The following is a 15,185-nucleotide window of genomic DNA, read 5'->3' as shown; positions in this document are numbered from 1 at the left end:
AAAAGTCAGCATTAAATGATTTAACAATAAAATTAAAGCAATAATAAATAACGAGTGTTTCCCCCTCTTGCTCTGTTTACGGTTTCCATTCGTCTGGGCATGCTACAGATTATGTTATCGATGATTTCTTGAGGCAACCGCTCCCGCTCCTCAAGTAATGCGTTTCCAAGTTCATTCAGATTGTTGGGGGCTGGCAGTCTGGATTTAACCCTTCTTTTTAGCAAGTCCCAGAGATGCTCTATCGGATTGATATTGGGGGAATTTGCTGGTCACTGCATCACCGGTATACCTACGTGGCTCAGATATGCCTGTCCCGATTGTGCACTATGAGTACAAGCATTATCTTGCTTTAGAATAAAGTCGTCACCAATAAATGGGACAAATGGTACAACATGTTCTTCTAAAATGTCTCTGATGTATCGATCTGCTGTCATGGTCCCTCCTGTGACTATCACTAACTCCGTGCGAGCTCCTAAACATATCCCTCCCCAAACCATAATCGAGCCACCACCATAAGCCACTGTGTGTTCCAAATTAGACTGTATGTGGCGTTCTCCTTTGCATCTCCATATTCGCTGTCTCCCATCGATCTGTTTTAAAAGAACTCTGCACTCATCAGTAAAGAGAACCTGCTGCCATTCGTTCAAATCCCAGACGATGTTCTCGTGCATCGGTTTCTGTTCCGCTAATTGTGCCGGTGTGTGTATGTTTCATACATATTACCTTTAAGTATGTTTAATGGTAACCAATTCATAGAGGACAATGAGTAATCAAATTTCTTACAAACTTAGCATGACTCTGCATTACAATCTCACAGATAAGCATAACAATATCCCCAAAATTATAATACAAATTTATTCAGAAAATGATCAAGTTTGATGTCAAAAAGCTTTCATAATTTATGGAACTTCATGGCGGCGTGATTTGAATTATTATTACGTTTGAATACACATTTTAAATGTACTTTGGATAAACCAAATAATTCATAAAACGATTATTATTAAAACTAGTCAGTTATAAAAAATACCAATGATAATGTGAAAAAATAACAAGGAGAACATCGAAAATAAAACAGCATTGAATAAAAAAATGTTTGAATTTCGAGATTGAATGGACTCAAAGATGAAACGAACCTGAAATGTGTATGTTGAAGCTAAAGAATCATTTTACGGTTCTTCCAATAAAGATTCCTTCAATATGCCCAATCCCATTTTATATTAATTACATATACTTGTAAAAGGGACTTAAATTAATTAAAATGTTCCCAGGTACTGACGCAAGTAAAATAAACAATGTCATAGTTAATTTAGCAACGTACGACATAAAACGATACTTGAGCTATCTGTAATTTATAATTATTAATTAATTGTTGATAACGATCTGATACAGCTAATCCGTTTACAGTTATCGCGAATATCTAAAACCCGCACGATAGCAAACATTAAAAATACATTTGGATATTGGATAAAAGATTAACAAAGGTGAAATTTCTTGATTTATTCGGTTTTCTAAAGAATATTACGGCAATTAACCTGATTAGAATGCTAAATTACGTTTTATAAATACGAAAGTACAGGAGCTTTACATTTTATGAAGATATTTTTTTTTTATTATTATTATCAGTATTTATACCTACTGAAAGAAATGGCAATTAATTCTGGGTTATACCTACTACAGTGTATTCATATTTTGTACGAAATTACGTATGTATTATGTTTGTTACGATCATAAAATTATATTATACGAGTCATTCGTGTACTATTAACTAGAATAAAAAATCAAGTGTCGTTTTGGACAAAATATAAAGTTTTATAGATTCAGATAATTGAATGAATATCTGTCTATCGTTATAAATATACTACGTAATAACTAATAACATATTTAATCAATGACTACAGCATAAGTTCCGTCTGATAGCTCGACTGATAAATAATGGGATTAGATAATTATATATTTTCGTTATTATATATGTCGTGGCCATATCGTAAATTTGCTCATTTCATGATATGACTGGCCATTTCACGAAATGGTCGCATTTCGTGAAATGGCCAATTTAGTTTGGCCACATCATGATGTGGCTTGAGCATATCAATGATAAGAAATCGTTTCACGATATGGCCAACTAAACGCGCGGTTTTTGCATGAAATGATCAAAATTATTTGATCATATCGTAAAATAGTTATACATATTAATCATTGGTAGAGGCGCTGCAAGCTCTGTGTTTATGTGATAAGATGGCGGCCGCTTGCGAAAATTTAATTATTCGCAGTTAAAAACTTCATAATTCGTTTAATAACAATATGAAGAAAGTCATAGCAAAGAATTTAAAAATGTGGATATCTTATATGTATATGTATTGAAGAAAAAATGCGTCTTAAATAAAATAATTTAAGACGCAATTTTTCTTTTAGGATATATATTTATATATCCTACTATAGTATTATAATTGTTTGTTTTTTAAAAAGCGATCCGCTTCTGGCACTCGCCGGCCTCTGCCGCGGCACGCTCGCTTTGCTCGCTCGGCTCGTGCGTTGTTTATCAAAGTCTAACCTATCCTAACCTAACTGTTTTTTATTGCAAAAACGATTCGCTTCTAGCATTCGCCGGCCGCTGCCGCGGCACTAACTTAAATGACATATTAAACAAGTTTTTAGAATATTCTGAATTTTAATATTTTATGGACTCTTTAAATTTTATACGATCTGGCCAAATGTGGATGGCCATATCGTGAAACGTTGACGATTTAACGATCTGATCAAACTATGTTGGCCATTTCATGAAATGCGAACATTTCGTGAAATGATCGATCATATCATGAAATGAGCAAATCTACGATATGGCCACGACATATACATTTCGGACTTTTCTTGCTGATTAATAATTTATCTATGTATTTATTTATAAATGTATTCTTATATATGTTTACTGAAGGAATGTGAATATGAATATCCATCTATTTCGTTGCCCCTTCATGAGGAATGTGGTATCATGTGGACTTAAACTATTATACACACAGCTAAGTTTAGGGCGGGATGATAGATATTATCACATATCTTAACATTTGTTCATGATATTATTTGGTCGTCATTAATTTAATATGTATATGTATGTTTGTAGAAAGTTGAAGAGATTCGATTTAAATATTCGGCGCCCTCTACTTTAGTCTCAAAATTATAAATTTGAAATACCTACCTATATTAAAGCTGAATAACAGCCTTTTTAATTTTTATCCAATGTACATAACACATAAAAAGTTCTAAGGTAAGAAAAACGCGGAGACCATCAATTAAAATGTCAATTCAATTTTGGGTAGAGCAATAGTAGAGCGAATTTTAATATGGATAAAAAGTTTCAACGAATATATACTTATTACAAAACAAATTAATTTGTTATTTCCAATTAAAGTGCAATATATACACGTACCTATGTTGAAACAAAATCAAAAATACTTTACACATAATACGTAGGTATGAAAAGAAAAGCCTTTCAACCGCTTACATACTGTCCAATCAAAGCCTATTTACAAAAACAACAAAACAAAATTTTCCATATGTCCGCAGGGGCATGTCTGTTTTTGTTCCAAGCTCTTACTCATAGAACATTCCCAACTTCTGAGTTAATTTAATAATTTGGTAGATATTGTTTTATCTACCTATAATAATAATATTGATTATGTGATTCACTTTCTTTTTTCATAACGAGTCTTAAATGAAGCCATAATTTGAACTCAATGATTATAATTTTAAAGAACATAATATACAGAAATATTATTATGTACTTAATTTTAAAAATATTTGGCACATTCATTGATAAAGTCCATTCATAATCCGTATCGTAGTTCTGCCATAATCAGCAAACAATGTACGCGTTAGATATCATTCCGATATTAAAAGATAATACGACATAAGTACCTTTAAACTATTTATTTGTTATAAAGGAATACGTTTCATTACATTCATGTTTTGTTTGCACGGTGACATTATAAGCAAACATAATTATTGTACTAGTCTAAGTACTATGTAATGTAAAGGTTAAAATTAGTTAAATTTCTACTGCAATCATGTATAAAGTCAATGCATGTAAGACAGTGAACTAAAGTTATCATTTATTGAGAGATTTTGAAGTGTGTGCAAGATTTATCTGTATCAGACATCTGTGGCAATAATAGCTCCTAGACGAATGTAACAATTCGAGTGCGTGTATAAATAAAAACATATGTTTAAGATCACAATATAAGATTTACTTTTGTTGTCATGACACATGAACCATGGTTTTAGTCAATATAAAAGCATCAGTTTATGTTTTATTTCAGTACCATTTTCCTCCTCACATTCATAATTTAAGCTTGTTTACATTACCAGGAAATGCTCTTTTCATGGAAAGAGGAAAAACTCACGTGAAATATAGGCATATCATGATGTCGAGCATTGTGCATGCTGTGCGTTAACTCATGTTCCAATTGATCACATCTCACTAACAAACACATGAAAAACAAACAAAAAACACTACACTTGACACCCGCGATCTTGCACTGCGCTGAAAAAATACGCCCGTGAATATACATTGTACACTAACATTCATAATTGAATTGGAAATTATAATCGAATCAGCCTGATAATGCTTGATAATTGTAAAGTTTTACGATAAATTGTATACGTATTTTATTAGAAACAATTGCTTATGGTTCGCGATTTGAGAGCCGAGTAAAGCAAATCCACACTTGTTTTGATAACAACTGTATCGATGTCGCGATATCTCTATATTAGATTTCATTTTAGTTGTACACTGATTCGACTCGATAATAGACTATTATGATAACGATGATTGAATTGAATGTCATTGCACATAAATAATCAAATAATATTATTTTCTTTTTGCTATCACCTATTTTTTATACCGTATCGTAATCGTACTATATTGTGTTCGAATAATTTTAGAAAATTTTCGATTATATTCATGTCAGGTACAAATAGACTGTGGATCTCTATAGATGACTAGAGACATCTTAACCTTCGCAAGAAAATGTAAATGAAAATTGAAAATTCAATCATATACATATTATAAGATACAGGTATTTATTATCCTGTTATTTGACCCAGAATTTCCTCAAAACAACTACAATTACATAATATCGCATGAAAATAAAACATTAACTCTACATATTGTAAAATGATATCTTCGTATTCAATTTATAGATATTTTCACCAAAGAATGTCTCTTATCGAGCAAGCAATTCTTGCACCGAGTTTTATCGATTATGTCACAATAAGAAAAATTGTGAAAAGTTAGTAAATAAGACGTATATAATGTGAACATTACCCTTAAAACACTTGACTTTTCTTACCTCTCAAATGACCGTAATAAACATAATTAACCAATATATAGCTTACATTTTAAGAAATGCTATTTAGGTATTATTTAAAATTGAACGATCAAAAGGTCAACAAAGTGCTTAACTAGAGAGGTCGTATACCAAAGCAATGAGGTCCTTATATTTTGATCCTACTTAAAAACAAATAATGGTTCTAATATGTTGACCGTACACAATAAGAATTTAATATGTAATGATCAGAAAAAAGGTCTTCTTAAGAATTTCTTTAAAATATTATACCCTTGAATTTCTACTTTCCTCTTGTATTATTAAATACCTTTAATAAAAATGTGTTTATATTGCAATAAAAAGAATTTTATCGATGCGTGATCTCTTAATTACATTAAAATTGCATTCTTGATTATTTTTCATGAATAGATAAGTATTTAGTGATAATTTTTTATTAAACATTAATGTTTTTTTTAACAAATATCACTGCTATATTAGGATAACTAGCGGTCCTACATGTTTAAACTATCCTATCTCTCAAGTTGGATCGAACTGCACATGGTGTGCGAATTTTATTATAATCGGTTAAGTGGTTTAGGAGTCCATTGAGGACAAACGTTAGTGACACGAGATTTATAAATATTAAGATATATTGCTTACAAGCTGGACAGATTTTAGATTGGAAGAAAGTCACAGTTTGCATCATCAGTGATCGTTTATTCGGAAAATCTATGAGGGAGGCTTTTGTTAAGCAGTGACCGTTCCTCAAACGACGAAGTTGCTCTACTCCTGATTTACTTTTTAAATCCAATCAGGTTTATAACTAAACTAGCTTCCACCCACAACTTTGTACGTGCATCCCCGTTTTTCCCCGTTCCCGCAAGAATTTCGGGAAATCCTTTCTTAGCGGATGCCTACGTCCTAACATCTACCTGCATGCCAAATTTCAGCCCGATACGTCCAGTGGTTTGGGCTGTGCGTTGATAGATCACTATATCAGTCACCTTTGAGTTTTATATTTTATATAGATATAGATATCAAACAAAACTAATATGAGCCATTAAAAACGATCTGTTACACACGTGATTATAATTTTTAATACCTAACTATTTTTATGATTATGTAATAACAATTGCCAAATATAATGCAATAAATAGTTGCGGTTATTAAACATATTTAATCAAGTGATGGATAGTGGATACGTAATGATTAGATACCTATACGTTTATTATAAATACAAATGTTACTTTAGCAGTAATTTTATTCTATGTATGTATCTTTTATATTAATACTTTAAGGTCGTGATGTAAAAATTTTCATATATTAACGTTGCGGTACAACCATCTTCTTAATTGGTATTCATACAAACCGCCAAAAATTTTTGTATTCAAGTTGGTACATTAAAAGAAGGGTTTATGATCCCGAGTTAAATCTCCTCATCTATGTGAACGAGAATAAAAATTAATATAAAATATATATAGCCAAATTTATTCATTTGTATTTCAAACTCTAGCTTTTTACTAAAAGCTCGTCTCGCGGTAATGGTATATATGTATTGCATATAATGGCTTTCTGTCCGCAGCTTCGCCCACTTTCTCCAAAACCTAATAAATTATATACTAAAACATTCCTCGAGAATCACTCTATCTATTGAAAAAACCGCATCAAAATCCGTTGCGGAGTTTTAAAGAGTTAACCATACATAGAGATTTACTATATATGTATTAGTGTAATACTATTTAAAGTAGAATATGTATTTCTTAGAGTTTATTTATGTCCAAATTTACGTAAAAACTTCAACTATTTGTGTGTTACATTAATTTTCTACTAAATCAGTGATCAGTCATATTTGATGATTTACACCATTGACGTATACTGCTTATCCTTATTCATTTATCTTTATATTTGAATCATGTTCACACTCCCACATGTACAGTATACACGTGCCTAAGAATATTTTCTCACATATTAAATTTTCCTCCTGAATAATGTAATGTCAGCAGTAATGTATACTTTTAGGCAGATATATACGTACCTACGTCCAATTATGTCTCCTTCAATAAATACTCTGTGATGTAGATATCAATTATTGATAAATATAGGATAATTATTGCTTAATTTCGCTATGGAAGTTGTTACATAATTTTCCAATAACCTTTAGGACTTTGTTATTAAGACTCGTGTATACCTTAATTGGAAAATCGTCACTATAAGGTAGTGAAGAAATTTTCATTAGATAGAGCTATAAGATTTTTTAATGTTTACCAACATTGAGTTATTATTATAGAGAGGCCACCACGAACAAAATCTGTGCGAAAAGCGCGGCGGCGAGGGGGGGGAGTGAGTCATACACTTTGTAGATATTCTGCCTCTTATTACTTATAAATTAAAATTTAAAACCAATTGATTGACTCTAAGTCGTGTTACAAATAGTGTAGTAGCAATGTCCTCTCTAGAACGTAGTATGTACATTGTAACTCAATGTTTACCAATAGATTTTTTGCTACGCATTTTTTCATGTGAGCTAAAATATTGTTTGCGATCTCGTTTACGATTAACTACTCCATTTTGGATAATCTTCAAATTTTGAAATCTTTATAGAATCCAATAATTAGAATTGTATTAGATTAATTATTTAGTAAACTTCTAGAATTAAAACGTAATCTAAATAAAAAAACTAATTAAATATTTTCTAATAATGGGTATTGTTGCATTGCAACTTGCATAGGAAAACGATAAGAAAATTCTTATGCCACAATAAAGCGCGTCACACACGGTGAAGATCCTATAATATTTTATGTTAATATTCTCTAATATAAAATATTGCAGTATCTTAAGGTACCCGGTATCAGCGTTCTGACCATCATTTTTCTTTTTGTCATTACGTACTAAGACCCCTGTAGAACCGCCATCCTGTTACATCCGGCTTTGTCTAAACCTTTGATATTTCATATTACAAGTATAATTTAAAGGTTCTTACATAATTTTCACTTTAATTTATTTTTAATAGACACTCTCTTTTGTTTTTGTTTCTTTGCTCTTCAATAATGTAGATATTGTATTAAATAGAAGCCCAACAAAGGCCCGTCTTTACGCATAAATATGCTTCCAAAAACGAACATGATCCAGACGTGTGTTCATATTCACACAATACAGTAATAAAACAAACAATTATCTCACTTGAATGGAAACATGCCCAACAACAGTGCGATATTTCTGTAGGTAGAGGGCTCCAGGGATAATGTATCGTAGAACAACACGAATCTAAAATTAACGTGACGTAAAACATGTTACTAGTAAATACTATTCGTTCTGTTTTTAATAGAAGGTTATAAACTCGATGTAGATCGTATTATGACTTGTAACCATATGGTTCGATTGAAAAATATGTTTGTATATGTTAAATAAAACACGGATAATGAAAAACATGGATTGGTAATTGCCATTTAATCGATTGAGGTCTGAAAGGATACTTATAGTTTACGATTCATTCCATTTATGGAACAGTTAATGCTATTACTATATAGTATAGTTTCGAATACGTGTACTAGAAAAGCAGTTTATTGTTTGTTTAATACCATAGTTAAACTAATGGTGCCGTTTTAATTATATAGAGTCAACCCGACGGTAGAGATCGTAACATTGTTTATTTGTTCCTATGAGAGTTAATACTACTGTTAAACAAATTTTATGTGCCATCAGCTGATCAGCCATATTGATTTTCAGGAGCTCAGACTTCTACTTACAACTAATACGATATACTACGTTTGCAATATCACAAAGGGATTTAGAAAATAGTTGAATTTTCACACACCAATAATATATTCACAAAAATCATAATACATCTTAGAGTTAAGATTTACGCTTAAGATTTAAGAAAGGTTAGAAAGAGGGTTGTCATGGTCCCTCCTGTGACAATCACTAACTCCATGCGAGCTCCCAAACATATCCCTCCCCAAACCATAATCGAGCCGCCACCATAAGCCACTGTGTGTTCAAATTTAGACTGTATGTGGAGTTCTCCTTTGCGTCTCCACATTCGCTGTCTCCCGTCGATCTATTTTAAAAGAACTCTGCACTCATTAGTAAAAATGCCTTTGTTTAAAATGCCTGATTTAAACGAAATAATCAATGACAAAACATGTTACAACCCTCATAAATTAATTTATTTCGCAACCATTATGTTTCGATTTTCAATATATTTAGATCGGCACTCAAGTTTCTGACGTATGCATATATGTAGATTAGATAACCGTATAAATTTAGTATTCACACTCGATTTTTTATCTCCAAAGGGGCGGGATCTTGTATCTAATCCAGAGAATTTGAAGTGGAAAATCCGTAATAAAACGGTCGTTGAGAATTCCATATCGTCTACAGTAGAAACATATTATGTCACCCCACTCTTAGCACCTAGATAATATGATTAGTTAGGAAAATTCTATAATACATATTTTAATTGCAGAGGAGACAACAAATTTATTTTTAGGTAACTTGCAAATAATTTACAGAAAATACTTAGTGAATTTTTTGATAAGAAGAGTAGTCTGCTTCAAAATCTGTAGGTATGTTGGAGAACTTGAAGTCTAGGTCTTTCAAGTCATTATGTGTCAATATAATTTATCTAACTATCGTCTATATCGGTTAAATACTACAAGACTACACAAAATTCGAAAAACTGTGTGACAGCAACATCAAAAATAATAAAAGTTCGGATAAAGAAAGTAATTAAAGGCTACACGAGTATGTGTATACTTATATACCCGTATTACTGCCCCACCCTCTAAATATTTAAGGCGTAATGGGGCGTAAGTCGATATCAATTATGTCACAAGCGTCCTCATAAACCACTCGCAAATTCTTTATACATTCTTCAGTTATGTGATTAGCTGTTTATTACTATTGTGTGTGTTTAACGAATAAGTATATTCGGATATTTTATTAATTTATGTAATAAGTAGGTACTCTATATATTGATTATTGGTATAGGTATTGAGAACATTATCCTTTGTACTTATTGGTACTTAGGTATGCTTAGCAAAATCCTTGGAATCCTGAAAACTGTTTTTACAAGAAAGAAAATTTAAATTTATGATTTTGTGGTAATGGATCATGTTAATAAACTTAACAGTTTTTAGAATAAACATAAAATAATTTATGTGCAAAAAAATAAGTTTATACCTATCTAGAGTTTGTAATAGAGAATAAGTGAATAGATAGTGATAGATTCAAAATAGGGGTAACATGAATAAAATATAAAAATGATTAACTACAAGTCCCTCCATTCCAAAAATAATATGTAAAAGGCTGATTCTAACATACTGGTTATAAGTCGATTCTGTCTATAGTCCTCTTATGAAAAAGTAAAACGTACGCAAATTAGTTTTATCCCTGTGAAAAATAAGTAAAATATTATCTCGACGTCAAGTACATACGCCCGCAGAATGCCAAATCATTCATCACCGAAATAAAACATCGATTTTCCTTTAAAATATTCATACATGAGCGTTCTTATGAGTTAATATCGTCCAAAAACATTTCAGAAGGTAATATTATCTCATATTATTTATCGATTAATACTTACACGTGTCCGTAACATCGTGGAAACAAAATTAGCCTTATGTAAACAAATATCGCAGTAGTGACTGTCAGAATCACCCGTTTTAAAGAGTCTTCGACAGTTAGCGAAATTTGTTACGTGATAATTGTAAAGAACAGTGAGTTCTCAGAAAATCTGCTATAAATCGGTGCGGAAGGCGTAAAGATAGATGTTAGGCGATCCTCACACTGCCCCGCATCACGCTGCATGTTGCATGTCGAAGCACCTACGCGCGTTCCTGCGGGAGTGCAGATCTGCATCATCGTGCGGGTTTTTTGCGCACTCACGCGCGTAGGTGCATTTGTAGATTCACGCACGGCGCGGCGGCTCTCATTAATCATTTATTCGCCGTTCTCTCATCTCTGTGGTGTGAGCATCACGATAGTTTTGATAAAAATTGTTAATAGTGTGGAACTCATTCAGGACGCTGCCATTATACTACCTAACTGTTTGGTTTTTGTACGGTCAAATTAAAAGAAATCGTGCATATAGAAGATACATGGGTACATCCTTATTTACAAACAAGATCTTTAAATGGGTCATTTGTTAATAAATCGATCGATAATTCAAAATCCCATTCAAAATCACGCGCGGCACTGCGGGATTCGGTGTGCCATACCTTGCGTCTCGCCCCGCATCTACGCGCGGGGATGCATGTTTCTCCGCGTGTATGCGCGTGATCCGCATGAACGCGCGTGGTTACATTTTCAGTGTGTTGGACTGTGCGTGTTTTCTATACAAACGGAGATACTTACAAGTAACGTTAAACACGCAGTCACGCAACATGCAGCATGATGCGGGGCAGTGTGAGGATCGCCTTAGGATCAAGGAAGGCCTCAACATATTATGATTTTTTCAATGAAGTCGCTACTTCCACCTACACAATTTTAGTTAGAGGAGAAATAAATAAAATACATTATGGTCGTGAATGATGAAAGGAAATAGATTGTATTATATTCAGTTGAAATTATATTTTCTGTACACACGTAGGTGATCGAGATTTTGAACAGTGTAGGATATATGTATAAAAATGATTGATAACGATTGAATATCGAAATCCCACACACAAGAACATAAATAGTAGGTACCTACAAAATAATGTAAAACTTGACTATTTCATTATTCAATAAAAATATACCTTTTCCACGGCCCACAGGCTATTATAACTTTTCAACTTTGAAAACCTTTTAGTCTAAGATTACTTCGAAAGACAAGCATAAGATTAACGGAAGCTTTGTTAAAATATTTCTTTTACTCTTCAAAATTATGAAACAGGATATGAATTATAATTGGCAAACCTACGGAAACAGACATCATGAGTATTGTAGATTTTAGCATGTGTCTTTAAAATCCGGATGTGTATTCCGAATAATATTCTATTCCATTACCATCTCCAATCTGAAAATGAAGTGTTTTTGCGATAATTATAAAGAACATAATGTTAATAGCGCGCCAATAGGTAGGTATATTCTGATGCAGTTTAATTTAAAAAAAAAACTATGTAGGTAGGTCATTTGTTTTATTATAAATTACTAGCGCTCTACCACCCCCGGCGTCGCGTCGCCTGTGGGCTGTGGCACATGTTTACGTTTTCTTTCTTAACAACCTTCCTCGTGCCTTAAAAACGTTAAAACAATTTACCGAATTGGTCGAGCTGTTCTCGAGTTTTACGCTTAGCAACAGATTTGGCGATTCATTCTTATATAGATTTATGACACTATTGATAACAAATTTGCTTGAGCTGTTAGCTCTACATCTAACAGAGTGATTCAAAATAAAGGTTTCAATATGTACCTAATATGTTAAGATTTAGACAATGCGGAAGGCCAGTATAGAATAGTTCAATTATTTTATTAGTATTCTTAGGCGTACCTACTATCACAATATATATGTCATACTTACATTCGATCCCTGCGGTCTAGTCTCTGGAATTAGCGTGGAATGCATTTCTTTAAAAGTCTCGGTCACTGACGTTGAAGTACCACCGTTGTAAATCTCTCTCACTGTGTTTACACTTACAGCACTACTGGACATAGTTACTGAATCAATTTCTAGTCCATGTTGCCCTTGTAACCTTGTATTTATTTCGGTTACTGTGTCAGGTTTAGCGTCTTTCCCCGGCCATATGAGAATCACAACACAACAGAATGTGGACTGCCATTGCTTCATTGTGAAACATTATCGAATCACATTTAAATTGTGCATAAACTATGGAGATTTGTTCAGCTTTTTTACATAACGCTATGAGTCCAAGTGGTCCAAATGGTAGATAAAACCGCACTTTATGTCCATAACACTTAACAATTAATTGTCTGAAGTGAAGCACATCATTATGACAACATTATGTATCAATTTTATTTATTTTAATTAACGTTTATTATTTACACTTATAAAGCACGTCACGTGTAATGGGTTCCTACGACTATGACCAAATAAAAATAATAATTAACTAATCGGTAGTAAACCCACTAAGGCAAGGTCGGTCTTCTATTTGATTGTCATTTTTTATGGTCTATTGACAAAGTATTGATTACAAAAAAAGCGTATTGAGTTGGTACATCTCGTGTTAGCAAAGAACTTCTATAATGGATCAATAATTACTACACAAAAAATATTATGGATTTAGAATAACACAGCTGTTAACATCCAGTATTTTTTATCATTAAAATATAATTGCTTCGTGACTAAGACGTTACTCAATTCTAAATAAATTGAACTGTATTGTAGTATTAATTCACCGAGCTTTTTCTCACTGATTTTAGCATTAAGATACACGTTCAATTAAGCCACCACAAACATTTAAAATAAACAGTTAATAGTATCAGTATTTTAAATCACACAAATATACACTCAATGTTTTACTTAATAGTTCATAACACTCCACTTTTTAGCACATCACATCACAAACTATACAGGGGGTGTTTTAAAGTTTTTACGTAAAAGCTATCGTTAGTCGTCGCGTGTATTTCAGTGTGACGCTGGGCGGCGCGCCCACGCTGCCAGAGAGCTCAACTGAAGTGAACTACGGCGGGCGATTCCTGTACTAAGGTTTGCGAACTCGACTCACTTTGATAATGAATTAGAGTTATTGAGAGAAAAAAGATATACAGTTATGTGGTAAAGGGTTTTATGTTGTAATTTTTTTAAAAGTAGAGCATAATGTCTTGTAGAAATATTAATAATTTATAATATTAGCCATAGACTTATATTTACATTAGTACAAACTTTGATAAATCTAATTAAATCATTTGTATCTACAGTAGGAATGCGCGTAAACAAAATTTCATAAGGTGGATCGTTCAATTTTTTTAATTTTATATTATGTATACCTAAGCATGTTAAAAACTTAGTTCAATTTCAGTAGGTAAATTAGAATAGAATAATGTAACATTCCAATTCAGTAATAAATTTAATGTACAAAGTCACATGAGTGAGTTTCGGTAGTACGATTCTATACTTGATAAGTAATGTTATACGTAACTGATGTTTTTCTTGTAGGAAACAGGTCACTGAATACATACTGTGAGAGGTTTCTTGTGGTAAATGTCCTTTGAGATTTCCTCAACCTTTTCAAATTCAATTAAATTTCACAACGAAAGAAAAATAAAAGTCCAAATAGAGTTCCTTTCGTCAAAGAGAATATTATATAATATGTAGGTAGCTGGTATAGGTACATAGTGGAGATTGAAATGCTTAATTATAGAGAGCGAATATTATTGCCTGCGGTCTCATTTGTAAACTTACTTATAACCCCTATGTGCCCCTGTAGCCCGGGGCTATACATCAAATCGTTCGAGCCATATTTGATTTTATGACCGCCATGATTGATACATTTCTGTGAGATTGTCCTATTTTGTAATCAGGTAGGTAGTTAATGCTACGTAAGAAAACGAAAAAAAAAATAGAGTTGTTGTTGTAATAACTAGTTACTGTGTTGATTTTAGACTATATTTACATATTGATGATATGATTTATACCGAGATGGTAACCCAGATCGAATATTTATTATAAAATTTATACACCTACTGCGAATCATCTAAAGTATCTACATATTGATTTTAAATATTATATCCATTAAATGTGTTTTTGTACTACTCTTTAGATTACAAGTACTACTCATGCCTATAGAAACGTAATGTTTATCGAGATGTCGAAATTCGAAAGAAAAACCTGTTGCATAACCGCAGCTCTTTCAGCGTTGCTATGACAACTGCTGCGTTGCCATGGCAACGTAAGCTTTGTCGCGCCCACGAAGACCGATAATC

General features: G+C 32.5%; 1 protein-coding gene across 2 annotated transcripts in view; it reads right to left on the bottom strand.

Moving 5' to 3' along the window:
- LOC149903384 (uncharacterized) overlaps positions 1-13,143 on the bottom strand; it is a 132,887-nt gene extending 119,744 nt beyond the window's left edge. The window contains exon 1 of one of the 2 annotated variants that reach the window (XM_090108663.1): positions 12,823-13,143. In XM_090108663.1, the coding sequence (XP_089964789.1) occupies positions 12,823-13,089 (267 nt within the window). In that variant the 5' untranslated portion in view covers positions 13,090-13,143. Of the gene's footprint in view, positions 1-4,397; positions 4,638-12,822 lie in introns of those variants that run through there. The other variant, XM_090108664.1, reaches the window with a different exon arrangement.
- Positions 13,144-15,185: the final 2,042 nt, after the last annotated feature.

The sequence above is a fragment of the Colias eurytheme genome, chromosome 13 (genome assembly GCF_061535395.1).
Source record: "Colias eurytheme isolate Ceu_HAF_F1 chromosome 13, ilColEury1 Martin Lab GWU primary, whole genome shotgun sequence".
Classification (NCBI taxonomy): Eukaryota; Metazoa; Arthropoda; class Insecta; order Lepidoptera; family Pieridae; genus Colias; species Colias eurytheme.
The sequence above is the reverse complement of the archived record's forward strand: the minus strand, read 5'-3'. Positions and strand labels throughout refer to the sequence as shown.